A 27861-nucleotide genomic window follows, 5' to 3' on the forward strand; every position below is an offset into this window, starting at 1 on the left:
TAAAAACCTTATAGAACACATTTCTGGTGATAGAAATTACAAGAAATGGGGTCTAGAAAATATCCGACTGCAGTTCACAATAATACAAAACCATCCTTTAAAGCAAGTCAATTTCTTTTAGACTCACAGTCCTTTGCATTTACTATATAAAGATCAATAACACAATTTGTTCAGATTTTCATGTGTCTTCTGTCACATATGTGATGTCTGTTTGTTCCATTAACCATTCCAAAACTTGTGATCCCTCAAGAAATTCTGCTGCCTGCAGTAAAATAAAAAATAAGTAAACATGATCAAGACTTAAGCTGCTGCAACAAGTTGGAGAAGAGGATGTTTAATGATTGCTTGTTATTACCTGTTCTGTGATACGATCTCTATCAAACTCATGCTTGTAGCTTTTGAATTCTTCTACCGTTTTTTCCACCTCTTTTTCCAGCTCTTCCTCAGAGTACTGTACGTTGGAAAAAGCACCAGAAATAGAATAAAATTTCTATAGTTGTCACTTGAAGCTCATTGAAAAGAAAAGATGAAAATGTTTAAATCTGCTGCAGGAAAAATTACAAAAATTCCTGAAATTCAAAGTGAAATGGCATACTCCTAACATTAAAATAATTAAAAATAACTATTATTTTCATTTATTAGTGTATTTGAAGTTTTCTTATTTTCATTCACATGAATTGTTTTCCCTTCACATATTGTAACATTGAACGATTAAGCTAATGACAATTCAAACATTTAAACCCTAGATCCATCTCATACAAGTTGCATTGTAATTTATCTTGAATATTGGAATTGGACCTTCTGAAATGAAAACTTTATGATTGGAAGATGATCTTCATAGATGATTTTGTTGCACTGTATTGACGAAAATCTACCTTAGCCTCAATCTTTCCTATCTTGATGTAATGTCCTCAACAAATCATAATAAAATACTTAGCACTTTTTGATCACCTTGATCCTGTGAGGGCCAACTGAGAATACCATGGATGAACAATTTTTATAAATTATTCCAATATCGGTATTACCAAAAAATATGTAACAATGGGGTGCATGGACAATATAAATATGTTGAAACTTTAAATAGTAACACACAAATATGAATAAAACTTCTTATAGAGTATATTGTTGATTTATAATACAAACCTGCTAAAATTTCAAAATATATATTGGAACTCCAAATAAGCTTTTAGTACAAATACAATCTCTATGTGAGATTCCTTTAGGAAACTTTCATTTTCCAATCTCCAAATTCCAAAGGTTTTCATCTTTGAATTCAATAGATGAGCACAATGCATAGCTAATTTGGAAAAATATGAGAAAAGAAAAAAAGATCCAACTAGACATCTTAGCATTTAATTTATAGCCAACTTGGGTGCCCAAACCCAAGCATGATTCCAACACCCGGAATAAGTTAATTGACAACAAAATAGAAAATGGTTCCTTGATGCATGCTTTGTTCATGCATGCAAGTTTGCATGTGCATACATAGCCTTTTAATGCATGCTTTCATTTTCACACATGCATGCATTGTTTTTTTCATGGATGCATGCATGCTTCACCTCTTCATAAATGTATGCATAACCTTTCCATGCATGCAATGTATTGAAAACAGACAGTAGCAATTATTTTCATGAGATAGAATTTGCTTAATATCACTAGCATTTTAGAGATTAAACTTATTCCTAGATGGATAACTGGGAGATCTTGTGAATGGGATAGGTTGTGAGCTCTATGTTTAAATGTGCATGTGCATGCATTGAAGTTAGAACAGAAAAATAACAAAATGTGAAATTGAAATACCTGCAAATTTTCAAGCTTGAATATTTCTTCGATTGCAAGAGATTGTTTGACAGCTTCCTTGATCTTCTCCTTCTGAGATAGGAGGTAGTTGTTGACAGCCTTTGCACTTGAGAGGGTAAAAATTTGCTCTTCGGTCAATTTCATAGTTGTCTACAATCAAGTTTATAAATTTAAATGAGTGAAGAGTCAAGATTTGAAGAGCATTCATGCCAAATACACATATCCATTTAAAATTCATTCATGTTTCAGAAGCAGGCATAGACTGGAAATAAGCATAATTGTCCTAACCTGCAGCTGTATTAGCTTTGCTCCATACATATTCCGGCCTTGCTCTTCTAGTAAGGAATGAGGAATATCCATTTTCACAACCTAAAATTGTAAAAAGAAAATAAAATAAATAAATTTCTGTCGAATACTAGAATAGGTCATAAATACATATATTTTACAAAAGAATATTTGTCAGACCCGTTAACTAAAAAATACTACAAGAGGTTCTTCACTGTGTTCTTGACATGATTTGACAATACTTCAAAATAGATTTAAGTGTGCATAAGAAAGTAGTTTCAGACATGACATTTAGAGATGTTTAAGGCCAAATTTCAATTTCTTGCATCTTTTGGTTGGCAAATATGACTCAACGAGTTGGGAATTCTTGAAGGAATTCCTTTGTGACAACTTGAAGGCCAATCCTTGATCGATTGAGGTACTTCTTGTTGCCATTGAACCAGATGGACCATTTGCCACTTGAAGCTTCCTTGCTTGGAATTTTGCCAAATCACTTCAGCAAGGCATCTTTTAGCTTTTTCATTTAAGAGAAGCTGTTCATTCGCCTCTGTTCTGTTATGAAGCTGTAAGTATTTTTGTCAGAAAACATTTGCACAGTCAAATTGGTGCTTAAGGCAATCCTTGAGGATGACTAAATTTTCTTTCTTCCTTTGAATATACGGAAGGAGACATATGCCTTATTGGAACAGTGCTATATGAGCACCTTTCTCTTCTGTTTTTTGAACCTGCTCTTGGTATAGTCATAAATATTTCCTAGAGAAAAGTGGGATTCTGAGAATGAGCATATTATCTGGTGTAGGTCTTGGAAGCCTTGGAAGAGCAGTAACTTCCTTTACTTTGATAGGATAAATTTTATTTTTTCCCATTGCGTTTGAAAATTGGACATTACATAAACGAGGATTATTCAGACTTCTTTGTGGGGGAAATAGGATGTTGGGGGGGGGAGTAAAAGTGTTGACGGGAGAGAACAAATCAACTGCATGCAAGACTTTCCTGTTCTCCATACATGATACACTTGCTAAACCAAAATTTGAGTGAAGTGTTAAGGGCCTGTCCTCTTTAGGAGACAAAAAGCCTCCAACAACCTTGGTGAGGGTAGTGAGCAGAGTGGAACTGCAATTTTGTAAACCAGCGTTGTCATCTTCTTAAATTTTTTGTAATGTCCCCTCTCTAGTTGACAAGCAGTTGAGCAGGATTGGCCTATCGTAGGGTTCCCATAGACTAGTGGAGTGGATAGGGGACCTATCCAAAGCTTTGTGGAGCTACGTAGGGGCTTTATAAGCCGTTTTGAGCAGTTTGAGACAATCTCCTATTTTTTAGGAGTTCCTAAATTTTAGGAGTTGAATGGAACGCATCAAGAGAGCTCAAGGATCATTTTGGAGGCTTGGGTCGCAGTTCCTATTTTTTAAAGAGGATCCCTATTTTTTAGGAAGGGACTATTAGTTCGCTTGCTATATTTGAACATCACCTGGATAGCACGTACATCATCAGTTTTCAGTTCCAGATGGCCCAGTGATGTGGTTTGAATAAAAATTAAATATTAAAGTATTGGCTTTAATATTTAATTAAAATAAAATAAAATGATTGATAATGTCACTTTATAATAAATTATTAAAGTAATAAAAGGACCCCTTGTCCTAGTGAGATAAAGTTGTTTTAAAAAGGGGGCCATTGGGGGGTATTAACACATAAATAAAAAATAAATTATTCAATACATTATGCACCCAATTTCCAATGCACATCTTGAGGAGACATTATTTTATTAAAATTTGGGTAAATAAAAAATTGGAGAAGAATAAAGTTTAATAAACTTTATTAAAATAAAGTATTGAAACCCTAAAGCTACGATTAGGGTTTGAAGTCAATACAAGAACATGAGGAGGCTTCATTTTGGATTCATTGATTCATTTTTACATCAGCAATTGGAGAATTGAGCTTTGAGGATGAATTTCAGCAGCCTTTTAGACTTCTAGGAAGTAAAGCTCCTTGGAGATTTGTGAGTTGGATGGAAACCTAGTTCACAGTTGTGGGAGATCTATACAAGATTTCCATTTGTGCTTAATTGGAGTGTTTTATAGGCAGATTTACAGGTTAATTTCTAGCAAATAAACATCAAGGGTTTGATGCAATCAGATCAGCCAAATTCAAATAAAGTAATTGTTGCCAGAAGAACAATTTTACCAAAAATCAGTGAAATTGCTTGAAAGAATAATAGTAAAATTGTTTGCAGCAGAAATAAGGTGAACCGTGGCAGATTTGGAAGGATTTGAGATTCCTCAGGCCAGCTGTACATTCTTCTAAGCTGGCCTTACCTTTCCTAAGCCATCCATACCATTCAGCTGACACCAGATTGCACTTCATGACCATACAAGCCAAGAAAAGGATTGGATTTCATGCAAACTTAATTGTCAGTATCTTCCAACGATAATTTGGTGATTTCTATAGGCTACAGGAGTTGAATTTGGTTCAGAATGTTGTTTTTGTCAGTAAATTGAATAAAACTGCCTGGGAGCGAGGCGTGGGACTTAGTAGTTCCCCGGTATTTGTTTTTGGTAATTATTGTACAAGCAAATAAAGCCATTTGGAGTCATCTTCTATTGTTGGGAGCTCATAGATTGTGTTATCTTGAAATTCATCAATAAAATTCCTTCCCGGTTGAGTGCTGGACTTTTGGTATGCAAATAGTGGTTGTGGTGAATTATTTCCTTATTTCTGAAATTTATTATCTTGCTGTTCCAAAAATCAGAATTCTGAATTTATTTATCAGTCATTAACATTTCTGCTCTGCATTTTGAGTTCAAAAGTATTGTTTCATGGTCAAACATTCATGATAAACCCTTAAGCAATGATTGGAAACAAAACCCAAGCAAAACCTCAAAAAAACTATCCTAAAACTTTCAACCAGCAGCGTCAAAATTAAAAAAATTTAATTTAGACTGGTTGGAGATCTTTCATTTTTATAGGTCAAATGCTTTTGGTGGCTGTGACAGGCATCTCATCTGGTCTCTGCATAATTCCAACTCTAGTCTTTGAAGATTTTTTTTCTTTTACTATGTGATATGTCTTCAAGGATTTATTGGCCACATGTAAATATTTACACTTTACACTTGTAGCAGCTCACATCTCCTTTTATAATGATCAATAGGATGTGGAGGCCCTTTCTTTGTTGCATTTTGATGAACATTTGAGTGACAATGTCTATGAGTCCAGGTGAAGAGACCTTTTGAGGAGCTGGCATTCAAGACAGAGTATATGATAAGAAATGACCTAAGTAGAGGGTGATTGAATTGACTTTTGGAGAAACACAAATTCCCTGTGGGTCTTGACTCTTTACCATCCCACGCTCAACAGAAAATTGAAGACAGGGTTAGGTTTGCAAAGCAAATGACACTAATTTAAAAAAACTTGCTAATCCTGTATGTTGTTTTGTGTCAAATAAGACAAAATTTTGATGAAAGTTCTCAGCAATTATTGTAGATGATTTGGCAGATGTTGTGATCAAGGAGAATGATCATTTTTGCTAGAGAATTACTGATTCAATTGTAATTCCTTCTCATGTTGAAATTAATCATTCTGAAAACTGGTTAAGGGTGAATTTGGAATGACTAAGTTATCTATTTTCCTGTTAGAGGCCAATTTTCCTTTTGCTTTTTGTTGATTAGTTGAATGATCAACTTGGATTCTTCTTACAATAATCCAATTCGCTATTTGCACTTTGTTTGCTAGGAGAAGCCCTTGGCTTAGAGCATGGAATTTTGACATATTATGTTTTTGTTGACCACTATAGCTTTGGTATGAGACTGTTGATCTCCATACTGTACCTTTCTGAATGATAGTGAGTTGTATCCTGTGTAGCACACTATGGTGAGTGGATGTTAATGTGTATGAAGGATGAGTATGAGTGACTATATGCACTTATTGGATAAACATTTTCTTGGAAAATTAAAGTGAAATTCCTATATTTTTGGTATCTTTCTAACTTTGAGGAGATGGGACCAAGTTTCCAGTGACCCTAGTGATTCTCCTACGGGTGTCCTATTTTACCCTGGCTTTTATATGGCGTAATTCAGAGTTGTGTCAAAGATATTAGTGGCAGGTTATGGTTAAATTATGGCTCTGAGAGGTCTAGTCCTGTTTTCTAGGCTACATCTGAGGGGGATAGACATTTTGATTTGTGGCATGAATGTGGTCATTGGATCCACCTTTGACTCTTATAATTTGGATGGTCAACACTTTGGGTATCTAAGATGCCAATCCCAAGTTACGATGCAACCTTCGAGAAAATGTCTAGTACTTCTAGACTTAATTAATTTAATTCAGCTTCATGTCTTTTTTATTACATTAAAATATTGACTTAAAACCCATGAAAATACTTCAATGTCTAATGTTGTGACATTTAATGTATTAAAAGGGTTTTGGTGACAGAATAAAAAAGAGGAGCAACTGGATAAAAGAGTTTTTTGGCTGAAAGTGAGCATCTTTTACATTTTTTATTTTTTTTTAAAACTCTATTGTGTAATAGCAGAAACTTGCAGATTTGAAGATTAAAACCTTCCAATCTCAAAGTCCAAAAGCATTACTCTTTGATTCAATGGGCAGATTCATACAAGGTTTGCACAAGTGCATTCAAAGGGATTTCAGTTGGAGTTTGTAGCTAGTGCTAGCATTTTGCATGAGAAAGCTTATGAATAGTTTTTTAAAAGGGTCTTCTTACCTTTTGAAATTTCCATGTTCTCAAGAATGAGCATGCATTCTTCTCTTCCTGAGAAAAATAACCCACCGAGTTTTCAATGTGATGTATCATGTAATATTGCCAGTGATTGTTCAATTTTGAAGTGTTTTCTCTCAGTTATTTGCTTCAGTTTTGAATTTTAATGTTAATTGAATAATTATTGATGCATACTTTGTAATGTCCCCTAATAAATAAGTTGCCAATAAGTAAATTTGAAACAATATTAATTATTTTATATTAATATTCCATTCATTAATATACATAATTAATATTATTAAAGCATTGTTGAATAAAGTGGAATCACCAATAAACACCGTAATTATTTACTTGATAGTGCTTAACTATTATTTAGTTTCCTACGGGAAATAAAACCAACTTATTTGGTGAATAAAAGGATGGCGTTAGATTGAACGTTTATGCTTGGAAGAGAAGATTGGATTCCTGTGTGTGTGTTATTACACATCTCGAAGTTAACTAGCCTTTCGTCAGTCACTGAACTAGCCTATTGGTTGCTTGATTTTGAAGAAGATTCATTATTGAATAAAGCAGAGTGTAGTTCCGACAGCAGATCCCTTGGTGTGTGATGCGGGAAAGCGTGTTCCTACACGCAAGTTTGCAAATGCGTTCAACGAAGGTGTGAAGGAATAGTTACGGCATCAACACACATCCCGTGCTTTTGAAACCCGAGACACGGCGTCAACAAGCACCACCTACCGTGCCCCTGTAACCCGATATCGGGTTGTCACATGAAGACTGTGATGACCGCAGTGTGGTGTAGAGCCGGCGGTACACAAAGGAAGCGGTTTGGTTTTGCCGCGGAGTAGAGATTGTCTACATCGCTTGGAGGATTGGGAAACATTTGATAGCATTCCGCACACCGTGGAAAACTCAGAATGTCAAACTTGACATATATGGTGTCTCGATAGTTCAAAGCTCTGGTGAATCATCTACATCTGGGAGTATCTTATTCTAGCTTATGCATGAAGAGTTTTTGAAGATCCTTGGATAGCGTTCTACAACAAGTTTAGCGTTACGTGAAGTCTATCATCGGTGGTCACAGTTCACCTATCAGGTGCATCTTAAAAAGATATTCCCTTCCTGCTCCTTGATGGAATATTTAATAAACTGATATCAATGTTTATGAATAATGAATGTTCAAGTTTGCTATGTTTATCAGTGCTTACAAAAAAATAGAATTTATGACACTATGCGTTGAACAAACAAGGAAGATTCCAAATTAAAACTGTATAAAGATGTTCATTCCCACCATTGGCTGTGCTGTATAAACAAGTTTCTGTTTAATACTGGTTATACAACTAACTGCAATCAAATCCTAGCTAGGGAATTTTATAGTGGTATCAGAGCTTAGAAATCTTGCCAGCCCGTAGGATGGTTTTGAGTTGAAAATTCTATGTGTAGCTAAGTATGCACTAGGGAAATTATAACTTTTGGAATACTAGGGTCCGACAAAACAAAGATCAAAACTTGCCTTTAGCACAAAGTAGCTCTTCTATCCAATTTGAAATTGAAGACAGCCATACAACAACTGATGAAGAGATTATTTTTGAAATAAACAGTATGGGAGAACCTGAAAACAATGGGGATCTCATAACAACTTTAATCAGAAGTCAACAAGATATGCAGGACAATGTCAACAGAATGACTAATTTAATGACCCAATTTATTAATTAGCATCAAAATAATGGAAATAATCAACACCATAATGTTGGGGCAAACAATGGGGCTAGAGATGAGCACTCTGTCAATAATAATCAGCCGGAAAGAACAGGAACAGCCAGACCTTTTATGCCAACTTTCACTGTTAGGAATGTGCAACCAGAAAACGAACCGACAATTAGAGAATTACAGGATGAGATACACCATGATTGGTTATTATTAGGGGATGATTTTAGGTCAACAATGACATTTAGAGAGTACTTGGATGTCAAAATGAAACATAGGCCAAGAGGACAACGGGGGAATAACAGTGAATTACAAAGGAAAATCGGTAAGATGTCTATCCCTTACTTTGATGGGTCAGGGAAAACCGCAGCTAGGGCTTGGGTGCAGAAACTAGATACCTACTTTCAATTAAATCCTATGTTAGAAGATGAAGCAATCAAATATGCAACATTATATCTGGATGGTGTAGCACACGAATGGTGGCACCATGGGCAGGTAACTTTGTGTCACAATCAGATTATTACATATGTTGAATTCACTGAGAAACTTATTGAAAGATTTGACTCTAAAGATCCTGAACTTCATCTAAAAGATTTAACTCAGCTTAAGCAATCTGGAACTGTTGAACAATACATTTCCAAATTTGAAAAATTGGCAGTTTTAGTAACTGAAATTTCAGAGAGACAAAAAATTGTGATATTCATAGATGGATTGTCTGATTCACTCAAAGGTTGGGTTAAGTCCTTGAACCCTCCTTCTTTACAAACAGCTATTAAAAGAGCAAGAGAATTGGAACCATCTTCAAAAGGGAAATTTTTTAATAAAGCACCACCACCTAAACCTGAAAATGACAAACAACCTTTCAATAAAGATAATTTCCCTAAAAACAAGTTAGATAAAGAGGAGAGGGAAGAAGTCAGAAGGAAAAAACTATGTTTCAGCTGTAGAGAATCATGGCAGCCAAGACATAGATGTTTGGGAAAGGGAAAAATTCATTACATTGGGGTTATGTCAGATAGTGACGATGAAGAGAATGTTGAACCTAATATAGAACCTGCACCACAAAACACAGAATCAGAGACAGGTACTAAACATGGAGAAGGGGTAATAGCATCTATGACAGGAACACCTCATTATAATATTTTCAGAGTTAGAGGAGTTTTGAATGGGCAGCGTGTGGTTGTCATGCTTGATAGTGGTTCTACTCATAATTTTATAGATGCAGCTCTTGTGGAAAAACGTGGATTGCAAACTGAAAAACATAAAGGTTTTGATGTTAGAGTAGTAGGAGGAACTAGTTTGTCTAGTACTCATAAAGTTCCTAAATTGAGTATTACTCTTGGCAATTATACTGTTATTGATGATTTTTATGTGATTGATTTGGCTGATACTAATGTTGTTTTGGGCATTCAATGGATAGAAACATTAGATGAGTACACTCAGAGTTTTAAAAGATTGGAATTTTCTTTTAAGATTGATGAAAAGAAAGTAGTTCTTCGTGGTATGTCTAACGGTGGTCCCAAGATCGTTAGTGCTAAAAGAATGGAGGCTATTTTCAGACATGGAGATGTGGCATGGTCGTCACAATGTTTAATCTCTAACAAGGTATCAGGATTTGAATCTAAACATTATCAACATGATTTGTTAAAAGTATTAGATTCACATAATCTGGTTTTCAATGATATACCCCCAGGAGTTCTGCTTGACAAAGGATTTGAACATACCATTGAATTAGAAGAGGGTGCCAAACCCGTTATCACAACTCCTTACGGACATCCTAAAACATTCAAGGATGAAATAGAAAAGGCAATTAAGGAATTGTTGGATATGGGGCATATTAGGCCATGTTCTAGTCCTTTTGCATCATCAGTAGTACTGATAAAAAAAAAGGATGGAACTCTTCGCATGTGTATTGATTACCGTGCTCTTAACAAGAAGACAATCAAAAACAAGTATCCAATCCCTCAAATTGATGCATTGTTAGATGAATTGCATGGTGATGTTTATTTTTCTAAAATTGATTTAAGGTCAGGATATCATCAAATTAAGTTAAGAGATCAAGATATCCATAAAACTGCTTTCCGTTGTCATTATTGTCATTATGAATTCTTGGTTATGCCGTTTGGTTTAACAAATGCTCCGGCAACATTTCAGTCTTGTATGAATCATACTTTTAACAAACAGTTGAGGAAATTTTTGCTAGTTTTCTTTGATGATATATTGATTTACAGCAAAACTTGGGAAGATCACTTGAAACATGTTGATATAGTTCTTGGTATTATGGAATCTCAATCACTTTATGCAAAGGCTTCTAAATGTGAATTTGGAATGACAAAATTTTTGTATTTAGGGCATATGATCAGTGCTACAGGTGTACAAGTTCATTAGGAAAAGATAAGAGCCATTTTGGATTGGCCACCGCCACGAAATCTTACAGAATTACGAGGATTCTTTGGATTATGCAGTTATTACAGGAGATTTGTCAGAGTTTTTTCATAGCTTGGGGCACCGTTGACAGATCTTACCAAAAAGGGGGCATTCCGATGGACAGAGGATGCACAACAAGTTTTTGAGAAACTAAAAGAGGTAATGAGTTCTTGCCCAGTACTTGCGCTTCCAGATTTTAATCAGCCTTTTGTCTTGGAATGTGATGCATCTGGTGAGGGAATAGGAGCAGTCTTAATGCAAAATAAACATCCTATAGCATATGAAAGCAGGAAACTTAGTAACCTAGAGAGATTGTATTCTATTTATGACAAAGAAATGTTGGCAATCATGAACGCATTGGCAAAATTTAGACAATATTTGGTTGGTGGCAAATTTGTAGTCAAAACTGACCATAACAGTTTGAGATAATTCTTGGGACAGAAAGACTTGAATGACAGGCAGCAAAAATGGATTAGTAAGATCCAAGCTTATGATTTTGAAATTGAATATGTGAAAGGTAAAAACAATGTTGTTGCAGATGCACTATCTAGAAGGCCTGAAATAAATGCATTATCTGTAGTATCGGCTGATTGGAAATCTTTATTGCTGGTTGAATATTCTAAGGATTCTTTTGCCTGTGATTTGCTAGATGGTAATACACAAGATGATAAATATAAGGTTGTAAATGATGTTATCTATTACAAGGACATGATTTACTTGATTCCAGGATCGAAGTTGAAAGAGAAAATCCTCCAATCAGTGTATGATATTCCTTTAGCAGGGCACCCCGGATACTTCAAAACTTATCGGCAGATAAGGGAAAGATTCACCTGGAAAGGACTAAAAAATGATGTCCTTCGTTATGTCAAAGAATGCATCACTTACCAACAAAATAAAGCAGAGCATACTTATCCTGCAGGTCTATTGCAGCCATTACCTATACCAAAAGAGAAATGGGAAAGTATATCAATGGATTTCATTACAGGCCTACCGTGATCTCAAGGTAAAGATTGCATTTTTGTTGTGGTTGATAGATTAACTAAATTTGCACATTTCTTATCTATCACTACAGAATTCATAGCTGTCCAGCTCGCAGAACTGTTCTTTCGAGAGGTGTTCCATTTACATGGTTTACCAAAAGATATAATCAGCATCCAAGATAGCAGATTTTTGAGTATATTTTGGGGGGAACTGTTCAGATTGACAGGTATAGAGTTGAATCATAGTACGAGTTATCATCCACTAACCGATGGACAGACATAAATAGTAAACAAGTGGATTGAGGGATACCTTCGTAATTATGTATCTAGACATCAGAAAGCCTAGGCCCGTTGGTTATATTTGGGTGAATACTACTATAATACTACATATCATATATCTATTGGTATGACTCCTTTCAGAGCATTATATGGGTATGATGCACTATCTTTTATTGATCTTGCTTTTGATCAGAGTAATGTACCCAAATCTCGTGATGTGCTTCAGGAATGCCAAGATATATTGAAAGCACTTAAGGAAAATTTGCAATGTGCACAGAATCAACAAAAAAATTATGCAGATAAGAAGTGTGTTGAGCGACACTTTGACATAGGAGATTTGGTGTATCTCAGACTACAACCCTATAGGCAGTCATCCCTCAAGCGTAGTGGGGCTGAGAAATTGAAGCCTCGGTTTTATGGGCCGTACCAGGTGGTTTGAAAGGTTGGTGCAGTGGCATATAAATTAGAGTTACCTACCGAAAGCAGAATACATAATGTATTCCACGTATCTTGTCTCAAAAGAGCTTTGGGTCAATAGGTGAAAGTTTCAAGAAAATCTACCACCACTGGATGAGGAAGGGAAATTAGCGATGATACTTGAAGTGATTTTGGAGACCCGAGACAGGCATTTGCGGAATAGGACAATCAAGGAATATCTCATTAAATGGTAGAATTTACCATTAGATGATGCTACTTGGGAAAATGAGCAAGTTCTTCAGCATCTGGAATTACAGTTGCTTGTGGGCAAGCAACATTTGGGTAGGGGAGACTGTAATGTGCCCTAATAAATAAGTTGCCAAAAAGTAAATTTGAAACAATATTACTTATTTTATATTAATATTCCATTCATTAATATACATAATTAATATTATTAAATTATTGTTGAATAAAGTGGAATAACCAATAAACACCGTAATTATTTACTTAATAGTTCTTAACTATTATTTCGTTTCCTACGAGAAATAAAACCAACTTATTTGGTGAATAAAAGGATGGCGTTAGATTGAACGTTTATGCCTGGAAGAGAAGATTGGATTCCTGTGTGTGTGTTATTACACATCTCGAAGTTAACTAGCCTTTCGTCAGTCACTAAACTGGCCTATTGGTTGCTCGATTCTGAAGAAGATTCATTATTGAATAAAGCAGAGTGTAGTTCCGACGGCAGATCCCTTGGTGTGTGATGCGGGAAAGCGTGTTCCTACATGGAAGTTTGCAAATGCGTTCAACGAAGGTGTGAAGGAATAGTTATGGTGTCAACACACATCCCGTGCTTCTGAAACCCGAGACATGGCGTCAACGAGCACCACCTACCGTGCCCTTGTAACCCGATATCGGGTTGTCGCATGAAGACTGTGATGACCGTAGTGTGGTGTAGAGCCGGCGGTACGCAAAGGAAGCGGTTTGGTTTTGCCGCGGAGTAGAGATTGTCTACATCGCGTGGAGGATTGGGAAGCATTTGATAGCATTCCGCACACCGTGGAAAACTTAGAATGTCAAACTTGATGTATATGGTGTCCCGATAGTTCAAAGCTCTGGTGAATCGTCTGCATCCGGGAGTATCTTATTCTGGCTTATGCATGAAGAGTTTTTGAAGATCCTTGGATAGCGTTCTACAACAAGTTTAGCGTTACGTGAAGTCTATCATCGGCAGTCACAGTTCACCTATCAGGTGCATCTTTAAAAGATATTCCCTTCCTGCTCCTTGATGGAATAAATAATAAACTGATATCAATGTTTATGAATAATGAATGTTCATGTTTGCTATGTTTATCAGTGCTTACAAAAAAATAGAATTTATGACACTATGCGTTGAACAAACAAGGAAGATTCCAAATTAAAACTGTATAAAGATGTTCATTCCCACCATTGGCTGTGCTGTATAAACAAGTTTCTGTTTAATACTGGTTATACAACTAACTGCAATCAAATCCTAGCTAGGGAATTTTACATATTTTTAGAAGTTTTATTGACTCTTTTTATAGACTGTACCCTCTTAAATTTTATTTTCTGGTTGTGTTAGTTTCCAAACCATACTACTGTTGCAGGCTATACTAGTTTCTTTGCAGGTTTATGCTGATTAACCCTTATAGCAAGCCATACAGCTGCCAAAGATTTTGATTCTCTCTGTGAATGAGGTTTGACTACTGGGTGATAAAATTTTAGAGCATTTTGCATGGAAAATAGGCTGTACCATATTCTACATGGTGCCATACAAGCTCAGATTGTTATTATTATTTCCCCTAATGAAGTTGCGAGTGTATGCACTTATTTGGGTGAGGTCTAGTCTTGATTTCTGATGGCCGTACTATCTGTTGGGGTGTACAATCCAAATTTGGGCATGGCTCCTAAGCTGGTTGCTGCCATTTTGTCCTCTCTGTAAGTACATTTATCATTCATCATCCCTATGGTTTGTATTTGTATGGACATATTCTGGGCTGTTTTTATCTTAAAATCAGAGAATAAAGGAGATCAGCCTCTACAAATCTGGTTGCAGTTTCTAGTCAGTTTGTAATGCATCATACACCAAATATTTTAGTATTTGATCAGTAACATCTGAATTCTGGGAGCTGACAGTGTATACAAGAGTCAATCTGGACTGTTATTTCCATTATATTGGGTGTTGACCAATATCTGCAAATATAACCTTGCATACCAGTAGTTTCTTATGTTTATCTAAGTGCTTATCTTCATTTAGCTTTCATGCACTACCTAGCTCAACATGGTATGACAGCATTTTATTTGAAGATATCATATTTTGATGCAATTAATAGCTTAAACAACTTTTACATGGTTCAAGTTTGTTACTGTTGATTACAGTTATGATATTGTATGAAAATCTCAATTCTCATCTTTTTCAATATTGCAACAACTGGTTAATTTACTACCAATAGTATATTTTACTTGAAAAATCCTTGAGGGTTTACTGCCAGATCCTAATCTATCATTGTAAAGCATCCTAACCAGTCCATCTGCTAGATCCTCTATATTTTTCAATATATTATCTGCCACGTGTGGCGAGTATTGGATTGGGCGAATTTGCCTATCATTTTGACATTGACATAATTTTTCTTGTATTATCAGAATTTGCAATTCACTATCAACAATTTTGGTTTGATCGATTCTATGACTTGCAAATATTGTAAATTGGTTGGCTAGCCACCAATATCTTTCAATGTAATTTCATTGTTTTCATTCTAGTCTCAGTATGCTCACCTTGCCAACATTGAGAACTTGGTGATCAGAAATGAGAAAGAGCTATGATTCAAGTGATTGCAAAAATTTTATGTGAAATTGAGTTAACACCAGTGTTCCACGGGTGTTGGGAACGGGGGGACGCGTTTCCGGGACGGGGGGACCAAGGGCCTAAGTTTGGGGACGGCGGGGGGGGCGGCGGCGGGGGGGGTGGCGGGGTGGTGGTGCTGATATAGTTATACATATACATATAGTACTTGAAAAACTAGTTTTGAAAAGATGTATGACAGTATTACAGTGTAAGAATTATATTTCAAATGAGACTATAGAAAATTTGAAATACTAAATCTAAATACCAAGATTTCTAAGTTGTGTTGTTATATGGAGCCTGATCAGACTCGGAGGTTAGATTTTCCCTACTTCTATTGGCACGGTTTCCCCCTATATTTTTCAATGGGGATTTGGGGGTAGCGCCCCCAAGTTGGGGTCAAGGGGCAGCGCCCCTTGCGCGTTCCCTGTCGCGATACAGGGTGGGGTCGAGGGGCAGCGCCCCGCGAGGCCAAAAATACTTTTATTATTTTCTAAAGGCGTCGGGTGTTATTTTTCTTTTGGCCCACGTCCAAATAGAGTTACCCCTTAACCCTCAAAAAACTTAAAAAGTCAATTTTTTTTTAAATTTTAATATTAAATATTGCATATACGTGGGGGCGACAGGAGACGTCTGGGCATCTCCCCGTCCTTGGAGAGACATCTGCACGTCTCTCGAAGGACGGGGAGACGCCCAAACGTCTCCCAAGGAGATGTGGAGGCGTCTCCATGTCTCTTTGGGAGACGCCCAGACGTCTCCCAAGGAGACGTCTCCACGTCTCCACGTCTCCCTGGGAGACGCTAGGACGCGGGGACGTCTCCGCGTCCCAGCGGCACTTGGGTGGCGGTGGCGGGACGGCGGGGGACGTCGCGTCCCCGTCCCCCCGTCCCCGAGACGTTTCTGACGGGGGGACGCGCCCAAAAAGGGGGGGGGACACGTCCCCGTGGAATGAGGGTTAACACTCTATGGGGATTATTATGATGTGTCAAATAGAGACCTTTATATCAGGCTAAAAAGTGTATGTTCACTAAAAAATAGAAAATAAATATAATATGTAAACAAAAAATATTACAAAATATGTTTTTTCAGAATGTTTGCTCTAGGCACTACAATAGTGTGAAATCTCATGTCCTAACAACTACATTTGACTGTCCAAAATTTTCTTGGAATCAACATTTTTTGTCAAATCTTGCTGACCAAAAGTTCAAGGGCCACATAAGGGGATTTGGATAAAGGTCCTTCATTTGAAGACCCTTTCCCATGTGTTTCTTGGTGTGAAACATTAAAAATTTAGTAAAAACAACCTTCATTGGAACCCCTTTGACCTTCATTCACAAGTAGCTTCATTCAAACCAGATTGACGCATGGCAAGCTTTGTACCTATAAATAAAGGACCTCAATTTAAAGGTATTCAATAATTTTTACCTCCTAGAACTCAGTTTTGTGAAATCTTCCACAAGTGGGGTACACCCTTATGTTTCCACCCCAATGGTGTGAGGGTAAATACAACACTTTATCCAACTTATCACTTGTTTGCTGAAGCCAAATTTTGCGTCACTTTGGAGTAAGAAGCCCCAGTTGCATTGTTAAAATGCTTTTTACATGTCAAGCTATATGAATATACATACCAAATTATCTTTTCTACTAAGTAAAAAAGGTCTTGGATCACTATTACATTATTAGTTAGTTGCCTTCCTTGAACAATTACCAATTGTGCTTCCACTATGAACTTGTGGAGAAATGGTTTTAGGTGAGATACTATTGATATGCATATAATGTTATTGCTCATATTGCACTTGTATCCCTCCGTTTATAGGCATTGCCTGTTTGGGGATTAGTACCAAGTCGGTGGCAAGGATATATAAGTTAACATTTTCTTACTTCTCCTAAGTGGTTCTACAACTTCAAGTCAGCTTTCAAGGCATGCCAAAATGTTTGATAAAATAATGTTGAACAACCATTAGGACTAGGGGACTTGTCTAGGTTGAAAGAGCAAGTGACTTCTTAAGCTCTTCAAGTTTTTGGAGAACTTGAGCGTTGTCCTCATCAAAAATAAGGTTGGGAATCTTTGTTGGTAAAACTTCCTAGGATTGGGTTACCTCTTTTGAAGCATTTTCTGTAGCAAGGAGAGTGGTAAAGTATTTGGTTGCATGATCAGAAATATATTGAGCTTCTATGAAAATTTGATCATTGTTAAGCTTTATTTCTGTATGAGCATCGATATGTTTCCTATTGAAGGTAGATTTATGGAAGTGTATTGTATTGTAATCCTCCTTTAGGACCCAGCCTTCTTCAAATAGTAATATTTCCTTTTTTGTGCAAATATCAGATCTGCTATTACTAATTGTTCTTAACCAACTCGCTTCCATGAGAACTTGGTTTACAGTCTTTTCTTTTTGAAAAATTGCTAGTCATTCATGAGCTTGTTTTGTTTCTTCAAAGATATTGCCAAACTACTTTTTATTTCCTTCCTGTATTCTATGTCTCAAATGCTACAATTTTCTGGTGATACAAAGCACAATTACTAGTAGAATATGCAAAAGCACACAATTGCTCTTCTTGCTTCAATTTTGCTTCAAATGACAATCTAATAAGTTTTTTTCTAAGTTACCGATTCGGGTACGGATTCGCCGATTCGGCAAATTTTTTTTTTCCTTGGGTATGGGTACACACACACACACACACACACCCACATATGTTCAAACATCAAAATTATAAAATATAATTATATAATTTATAAACTATCACTACCATTATTGATTATTACAATGATACAATCCATACAAATATGAAATATACAATGTGACTTTCCATACATAAATGATAAATCATAAATGTGTTTTTTTATTGTTTTTTGGTCTTTTATGATCCGTGGGCCCCATGTTTGGGAACCAACGGGCCTTGGTTCTCTCGGGTCTGCCCGGGTTCTCCCTGGGTTCCACCCGGGTCCTGCCCAGGTGGCTGGGTTCCCTGGACCCACAGAGAACCCAGCCACCTGGGCAGGACCCGGGTGGAACCCAGGGAGAACAGGGCTCGTACCAGGACCCGGACCCAGCCCTTTTAGACAAGAATCGGTATCTTAGTTTTTTTTGAATGTTAAAAGAATTAAATTAGTACTGTAGTGTATATAAAACATATATGGCAATTGCAATATACAATTAGCAATGAAAGACAAGCACAAGAATTGACACACTTGGATTTTATCAGAAACCCCAGTGTGGGAAAAACCAGCTAGAAGAGTCAAATGCTCAGATTCCTTCATTTTGTTACAGACAAAGATTGGTTAGATACAGCATAAATGGAACAACCACAACATCAGCAAATGTTGTTTGCTCATATAATGTCTCTAGTCAACAATTATTTCCTTCTACAATCAAATTACCATGTCAGTCGTACAATCCTCACATCTACATATTTGCACTCAAATTTTAACCTAGAAAATCCAATGTGGGGGAAACTAATTCAACAAAGCAAATACTCAGCTTCCTGAGTTTTGTTATGGCTAAAGATTAGAGACAAATACTCGCCTAATGCTGTTTACTCCTACAGTCACTATCTATTCAGAAATTCCTTCTATAATTAATTCGACACTTCAGTCATATAACACACAATTTCACACTCGTTCTCATTTATCAACTTGTTCTCTTCTTATGGTTCCTGAGGAGTGTCCTTTTGTGCGATAAAAGACTCCCAACCATCTAAGAAGTCAAGAGATAGTCTTTTGTCATTTACTCTACTTATTTGAGCTTTCATTGCAAAACGAATGGCAGTTTTGAAATTCCACCTGCATTCACGAGCAGTTCCATTACTGACTTCTTGCCAGTTTCTTAAACAGGTAGTCGTAAAACCATTGGTTGCCATAACTTGCAGACTTGTAACCATCACCTGTGTTAATCAGCGATTTCATCACCATACAAGAAACACTCAGTTTGAGTCGTACTGATGGTTGATACTTCATTGATTTTGTTTCCCTAATTGTATGGATCATTTCCATATGATAATGACTACTACTTTTTGGATGTTCTCCAAAATGTACAATTGCAACTATGTACATGCTTTCAAAGGGTTTCATACTAATGTTTAGATGGGCCTAAATATTGAGAAAATTTAAAATAGAATTAAGTGTTTGTTTTTCATGGTTAAGGATCATGTCAAGTCGTCCATGGTTGGACCAATAGAATGAAGTGTTTGTTTTTCATGGTTAAGGATCATGTCAAGTCATCCATGGTTGGACCAATAGATGTTTGGGCAAGCCCAACATTGGTTTTGCCAGAGAAATGCCCCAAACACCCTCAATTTCAGGCTGACATCAACATGACATCCTTGAGAATTCCATGCACAACGACTAAAAGAGGAGTAGAAGTAGCCTATCTATTCCTCATTCTTGAACACAAGGAAACAGAAAACATTGTGGACCCCAGGGCCATGTCTCTACTTTTTCCAAGAAAATCTAACTGAAAACTCATCACACGTGGAATTCTTGATAAAATTCAGATTTTGAAGAAGGGAATCATCACTTTCGGACAGCAAGATGCACCTCTTACAAATACATCACCTTGAACATCATCTCAAGGAGCCAAATATTGATATTTTTGTGAAAACTGTGTAAAGATAAATCTCTGGAAAAGCATTAGTACAAGAACACGTGCCAAGCATGTGGAACAAATCATTCATCAAATCAAAGGTTGTACACATGAAAGAATTTTGTTAAAATAATCATGGAACAAATCAAAGTGTGAGAATTGTAGGCTATCGAAAATCAAAGGGTTCTAGAGTTTAACTGACTATTGCATTCCATAAGGAGGCAGTTGAGGTGTTGACAACACATGTTGCCTAGAAGTGGAGTTCTTAGATAGGCAGTTATTGCAATGGTCCTTGAAGCGACTGAGAAAGAAGATGCACATAATGTTCAACAAAGGTGAAATATATTCTTCAAAGAACAAGAAATGTAAATACAACTCAAAGTTATGAAGAAGTAACTGATCATTATGAAGGTTGGGTAGATCCAATTATAGTTTTAAGGACCTGAGAGCCTCAACACAATGTTTTTTGAAGATCATTTGTCATTTAGCTTGCCAAATAAACATTATGCTATGATATAGGGTCATAGTAGTATGATACCCAACAATGACATGAGGTCACCAAGAGGAGTGTTTTACAATCACTCAAGTTTGAAATGTGAAAATACTGACAATTTTAGTAAATTATAAGAATAACTATTGGAAAAATGAGTTCCCAGTTTTTCTATTACACAATACTTTCTGCACTGCATGAAGGTTTGACTTCATACTTGTCAAATTTGACTACCATGTTGAAGTGCACATAGAATGACACAACTTATGAATAGAGAAAATCTGATTGACTTCAAAATGTGTTGTATGGAGTTTCCTTCTAATGTGGTTATAATAAGGTAACTCATAAAGCACTGCAAATCATGATCTATTTCACCCAAACAAATTTATTTATAATGTTATGTAGCTAAGCATATTTTGGGTGATATATCAAGGAGCCTGTGTCAAGTGATGTTGTTTTATGGTGCCATCATTATGAACAATAACAACCTTCTTGTGACATGGTAGGCAGTAGCATACTAGGATTTGATGATCATTAATCATTAAATACTTTAACTGCATTGCTACTTATATTTTTACTCTAATTACATGTCCAGTACTTCCCATTTGGGTTCAACCCTCTAATTATGTTTACATTGTTTCAATTGCATGGCCATTTGTAATTGTGGTTGGATTATATCGCTAGGATTTCATGTTTGGGTTCACCCTCCTAATTATATATACATTACTTCAAGTGTTCAGTTACTTATTTCAACACCTCAAATTCCTTTTAGGTTTTTAACCTTCTGCTTTACCATTATAACTTGCTCTGCTTTAAGGTCCCACTAACCTAATTTGGTTATTAACAAACATTAATATACTTTCCTTCTGTCCCTTCTTTTGCGAAAACAGATCTGCTTAATTAATTTGTGAAAGTGTCTCAAAACTCATCACATCTAGGAAATAAGAATAATTAACTTGTTAAAAATAATTGTTGATTGATAGTTGGTTCAAGTAAACATGTAAGTCCAAGTTGATGCCCATATCAATGATGAATCTTTGGTTCAAAGATAATAAACAACTTAATTTGATTTGATTTCAATTATTTTCATTCCATTTAAAATACCTCTATCACTAAATTCAATTTGAATTGAGATACAAGAATTTTCTATCAATGTCATTTTCCTAACCCATGATAAAAGTTTCAAGGGAGAGATACCTTATCTATCAATTACAGAAAGATTCACCTAAAATAAGGTGAAACCTAAGTGGAAACACATTACAAGAATATCTGTGAACTTGACTTCCAAAAAAATGCTGATAATCATGATAAAACTAAATTTTAAAAATTGTAACAAGACCATGTAAAATGATTCACCTTAGAGAGTTCTTGCAGAACTGCTTGCTGGGTTGCTTGTATCTTTCTTAATTCTTCCATTTCCTTATGCTTTTTCAATATTGTTTCTCGAACCTATTTGTTTCCAATTTAGAACCAGCATCCAATAAGCAAACACTATGATCATAATATCCCTTATTAAGATTTATAGAACAAATACAATCCTGAAAGAGGAATCATCAGCAATTCAGATTTCAATATTCATGTATTTCATGTTTTCTAAAACATTTGCGATTTATCAGCATAAAATAATCAATTCTCTTAAACAAAAGGCTTGTTATCTCCAATTTTATTGTTATCAATGTGTGGTAGGAAACAAACCTGATCCAAAGTGCTGCAACCAGTTATAAGTTTATCTGCAAGCGTGTCATCCAAGACAGGTAAAATTCTATAAAACATTTCCTTGCATTCAACCTACATTAGAAAATAAAAAGTTATTGTTCAAAACCAAAAATACAGGAACTTCAAATATAAAAAAGAGAACGAAGATCAATTTAATAAATTTCTCATGCAGTTATAATTTAAAAACATAGTAAAAGGGCCTTAATTTGGTAGTTTTCTACTATGTGGCATTATTTATTGTAATTAAATGTGATGACCTCAACCAAATCTTAATATAAAACATTTACCATGTTTTGATCACCAAGGTCCTATGAGAACAAGATGGAAGCATATGATGAAAAAATATCACTATTATCACCTAGATCCCATGAAGATGAAGTGAAAGCATACAATTCACGAATAATGGTTTCTACATACTTTATTTATCAAATAACAATAACTGAAAGATATAGCGATAGATTGCATGGACAATAAAAATATTCGCAAATATACTGGAGCTGAATATTAATATTCAAATATGTAACAATCTGTAATGTCCCTTCCACGTAGTTGCTCCAGGAGGACTTATTAGCCTATTTAATTCCCGTAGGCTATAGTCAAGATAAAAGGAATTAATTAATTTCATTATTTAATAATGTTTATAAAGTGATTTTAATGGTTATTTAAGTGAGATTTTAAAAAGTCACTTTATTATTTCCCTAAGCTCAAGTTTAAATGAAAAAGAGAGGGGAAAACTAAAAAGTGTCTAGAAGCTTCTCCAGTGGTTATAAAAGAGCAATTTGGGCCTCATTTGAGATATTCTTGGTTATTTTCTCATTCTTATTTGGAGAGCTTCTTCTAGCTTGTAACCCTAGGACAAAAATCCTAAGGGATTGCTGGTTTCAATAATGGAACTATGTGCCCTAGCCAGAGTTGGAAATACTACTCAAGTATTTCACAGTGCTTTTACAGTTGGGTGCATCAAATTTGTAGTCTTTTTAAGAGATAAATTTGCAAGGAGTTTGGGTTTTACTATTATCATTGATATGGATGCCTTGCCTAGAGATATTCTGTTGGAAGTTGGGAGGTTATATTATTGAGAATATTTGTGGCGTCGAGATTTATTTGATGGTCTGGTTCATTTCCTGAGTTAGCGTGGATATTATCTTCTTGGTGCGACTCTATTATCCTCACTAGAGCCCTATCTTCCTAGCCATGAGACAACTGCAATCACACATGGAACAACTGCACAAGATTTGACGTGGAAACCCAAGATGGGAAAAACCACGGTGAGTAACGCTGCTAGGATCTACCATCCTAATCCGGCCTCGCAGATAAAATCGATACATTCTTTAAGGGCACCAACCCTAAGGAGTCACCAAACCCCTATCTTAAGAGCACCAACTCTTTCAAAACCCCAACTCCACAATCTGAGCACCAACTCAGAATCCTTACGGCACCAACCCAAAGGATATAAAAATGAAACTTCAATCAATTACAAATTGAAACAATTATCAATGTGCTTATTGTGAATTCCAAAAAACAAACTGAGAGTTGTTGCATCAATCTGAACATTAAATACCACAGTATCTCTGCAACATTATACATATGTTTTAATCTGTAGTAGACATGCTGAATCAAATGATATGATCAAGATGTTTCTATATATCTGAAACAAAACTGTATTAGAGAATATTCTGAGTCTGATAGAAATCTGCACTTAAAGATATACGTCTGCACTTGATAAAAGCTTGTACACTGCTAATGTGAAATCTGCAACTAACCAATAGTGTTTCCACAACAATCAGTCACCACAAGATTGAAATCAACTGTATATCAAGACTAAACTATGAACATCGGATTATACAAGATAAAATGGCAAAACTTTATACCATTCTTTGTCAATCTGCCACCAAACTCTATACTGTATGTGTGCAATGTAGTCCTCTTATTATGATCTGTATATGATCATATTGTATGCTATTTACTTTGGACTTATCATATTTATGTCTATGCCTAAACTTTTCTTTTTCAAAAATGATCTTCCACTTTTTTAAGAACTCACTCCTTATCACACAGCAAGCCACATATATAATCTTCTTAGATCACCAAACTAAGATAATTGATTGTAAAATGGTTACAACTGTTTTGTTAACCAATTATAGCTTCCTTTTCAGTTATGAGGAAATTATACAACTATCTCAAACTAACTCAAACTTAAATGACTTTTGGTTCGATGCTTTTAAGTGCACATTCATTAATGATATGTTATCATTAATTATTAAAAAAAACTTCCTACCCATGTTCAATCGACTTAAACCATATTTAATGATAGCTTTTCTTTGTGCAATAGTATGTTCAATAATAACATTATGCCTTTTTTCTCAGACAGATTGGAGATCATTCTTAGACGTGTTTCCTGAAAACACCTTCATTCTGTATGCAGTGGCAAACTGATTGAAAAGAAATCTTAGACATCTTTCTGAAAACATTTTCATATTTGCATAGGGTATACAGTACAGACTGAGGTCTGGTAAGATCATATATGTTTGCAAATGATTGTTTATATTTGTTATCATTAAAATGACAATCTGTCATTCCTTTTACTAATGTGCAAAGTATGGAAATGCAGATTACTATTTAATTTTCCAGATAAATCCAACTTCAAGAACTATTTTACTGGATCTATTGACATCAATGACAAATGCCAACAATATCCATCTTCAACAACAAATCAAATTTTTTTCACTTGCAACATAATGACAATCTTTGTATGAAATTGCTCCAATGGATGTTGAGGGTTTTCATCCCCAAGCCCCATAACTTCAACACACAAGTATTTTCGGGATGAAATCCCTCTATCCATCTAGGAGGGTCTCTATCCCCTAAACTTGTATTCCAATAGGGTTATTATCCTCAAGAATATGAGAAGAACCAAGGTTCTCACTCAGAGCAAATAGAAAATGCAAATAACAATCTAACCCTTCTCTCACAACTCTTTCTTAAAGAGACACTTTTTGGGGAACTTTAGGGAAACCTGATAATTTCCCTTTTAAAAATTCACTTTTCCCCTCATTAATAAAATGACCTTTTGTAGATTTATGGTGGGAGAATTATGTTGCTGGCATGCCTAATCTTCAAAAGATAGCCATTTGTATTTCGTCCCATCCATGTAGTACTTCTATGTGTGAACATAATTGGAGTTTATTTGAGGACATTCACACAAAGAAGAGAAACAGGTTGACCCAGCAGTGCCTCAATGATCTTGTCTTCGTCCAGTACAACCTCCGCCTTTGAACCAAAAAGGTGGAGAGAGTTTCACATGAGTCCATAGACTTGGATGATATTGATCCATATGGTGAATGGACTGTCAGTGAACAAAATGACGATGATGTCCTCCTTACTAAAGAAGATCTTGCAGAATTGGAGAGAGGAGCAGCAGAAGCAGAAGCAGCAGAATTGAATGCAATGGAGGAGGACAAAGACAGTTTTGATTTTGAAGAACAAGAAACACCTCCTTCCATAACACCTTCTAGTTTGAGGCCTAAAAAATTGAGTTACATTAGGAGAGTAAAGAGGAAGATGTAGAATTTATTTGGTTCTTTTTCTCATTTTGACATATCATTATATGCAAACATTTATAAACTTATGATGCTTTTATACATTTGAAAGTTTGAAACTATGAGTATGATTATGAATTTATGATTCATGAATTATGAAATTTCAAATTTTGAGTGTTTGAAGATCATATGACATGTGTAATGTTTGAATTATGGCTCTTATGTTCTCTAAATACATTAATTTCTTTTTTTTTTTTTTTTTTTGTAAAACTACAGTTTTCTTCTTTGCCAAGTCCCCAGTCCAAGTCCTAAAACTATGGTTAGATGTTATTTGACCTTTGGTCATGTGTGGTAACTATCATGGTTTCTAAACTGAATCTAACAATCTCCTTTCTACAGTTTATTAACAATCTGAAAACTTAGTAATGAGGAGCCAGAAATAGAAGATCATTGTATCTTCATGTTCCCAATATATTACATGGCTTGACGAATCTCCATTATCTATCACTATATCGACAAGACCCCTCATTAACTCTAATAGACTAATACACTACAATGAACCAAAGGTATGTGGCATTATTCATTCTGGAATGGACTTAGCACATAAAGTGCTTTACAGGCAAAAGACAAACGAAAAAATCATATAAATTTGTCATTATTTCCTCCTCTCAGCCTATAGTAGGCTAAGATCAGATATAGCGTTGTAATCATTTTAACATAACATCCTTCGATGCAGGTAACACAAAAACCCAACATAACACTTTAAGATACATCAAGTGCAGCATTCTTTCCAGTCTTAGTTCTAAGTGGAAAGAAATCATTTCATTCCCTTTCTTCCAAGACCTTTTTTTTTTCGTTTTTTACAAGGCATCTGAATTTTAAAAGGTCTCTTAGCTGCTTCTTTCATAAGTTACTCTTTTTAATTCAGTCCCATAAAATGTCTATTTGTTAATAGTAGACAATGGTGACTACCACATTTCATGTTGTATTTATTTCCTGATTTGTGTACATGTGATAACGACTTCCCCTGTAACTTCAACAGAGAAAAAGAACTGACTTAAAGTTGTGTGAATTTTGTATAATGACATCGTGCAATCTTACTCTATACAGTAACTAAAGATTGTTGCTATGGAAACAGGCAGAGGATTTACAGTAAAACGAGCACGGACTCCTTGAAGTTCCTTTTGTTTCCATGTGGATGGAAATGTAAGTTCAAATGATCTTGTTTCTCCTGTTTCAAGTCCCAATAATGAATCACGGAAACCAGGAACAAGGTGTGAAGTTTCTTCAGTGTCCAAATGAAAACCTGCCAAGCATAGCCAAACAAATTATGCTTTATTTCAATAGCATAACATTCCGAGAATATCAGCCTTCTTTTAAGCCTCAACAGAAGTGGAAACAGTATAATATGCTCTTTAAATCAATATAGCAAAATTCCATTTCAAGAATATGTTACGTTTGTAGTAATGAATGCATTGTTAAAGATATATACATCTAGAGTCTTAAAAACACAAAAATTAGTGAAAATCATTGCCTCAAACACCATTAAATACTTTGCTTACCTCAAAGTTAAAACAATAAAAATACAACACTCTCAACCAAAGCAACCCGGCAGACAACAATCTTAATCATTATTGGTGACTAATTAATCATATTGCAACAATTTCCTCCTAATGCTATTGAGGACACCTGCTCTGTGTCCTTAAGCTTCTCTTGTTTGGGTTGTCTTTTGAAGGTCATACGCACAGTTAAAAACTTGTAAGTTGACAAAACTCAACAGACCCAAATTTGACTTGGACTTGGCAACTAGGCAAAAACTTGCCAAAACTCAGCAAAACTTCCCAACATAAAAAAGCATATACATTTAGTTTTACAAAATAATCATAAAAAACATGCATGAAACTGGTTTAGAGAGCTGATAAGTAGTTTTTCATTCATTCAGTTGTAGATCAATGGTGCAGATTTTGGTGGCAAATAAAAAAGACACAAGAAAATCGGGTTGCAAAAAGAGAATGAAATGGCAGAAAAAGCAACAAATAGGAACAGAATTAGCAACAGACCAGTCAT

The 27861-nt window shown here is 35.5% G+C and overlaps 1 protein-coding gene across 1 annotated transcript; it reads right to left on the reverse strand.

The window, feature by feature from the left end:
• On the reverse strand, positions 1 to 27861 carry LOC131855802 (trigger factor-like protein TIG, Chloroplastic). The gene is made up of 8 exons (XM_059217486.1): positions 27855 to 27861; positions 26946 to 27100; positions 22235 to 22327; positions 21896 to 21988; positions 2089 to 2169; positions 1801 to 1950; positions 356 to 451; positions 1 to 262 (listed from the first exon to the last, which is right to left on the reverse strand). The coding sequence occupies exons 1-8, from the start codon at positions 27859 to 27861 to the stop codon at positions 179 to 181; spliced, it is 759 nt and encodes a 252-aa protein (XP_059073469.1). The 3' UTR covers positions 1 to 178.

This window comes from Cryptomeria japonica, chromosome 3, assembly GCF_030272615.1.
Source record: "Cryptomeria japonica chromosome 3, Sugi_1.0, whole genome shotgun sequence".
In the NCBI taxonomy this organism is placed as follows: Eukaryota; Viridiplantae; Streptophyta; class Pinopsida; order Cupressales; family Cupressaceae; genus Cryptomeria; species Cryptomeria japonica.

Bases quoted from the DNA above. Each gene is read 5' to 3' on its own strand.
- LOC131855802 (XM_059217486.1), bottom strand. The intron at 21,989-22,234 runs GTTTGTTTCCTA...GGAAACAAATAG, and splicing joins GTTGCAGCACTTTGGATCAG to GTTCGAGAAACAATATTGAA. The intron at 263-355 runs GTAATAACAAGC...ATTTTACTGCAG, and splicing joins GAGATCGTATCACAGAACAG to GCAGCAGAATTTCTTGAGGG.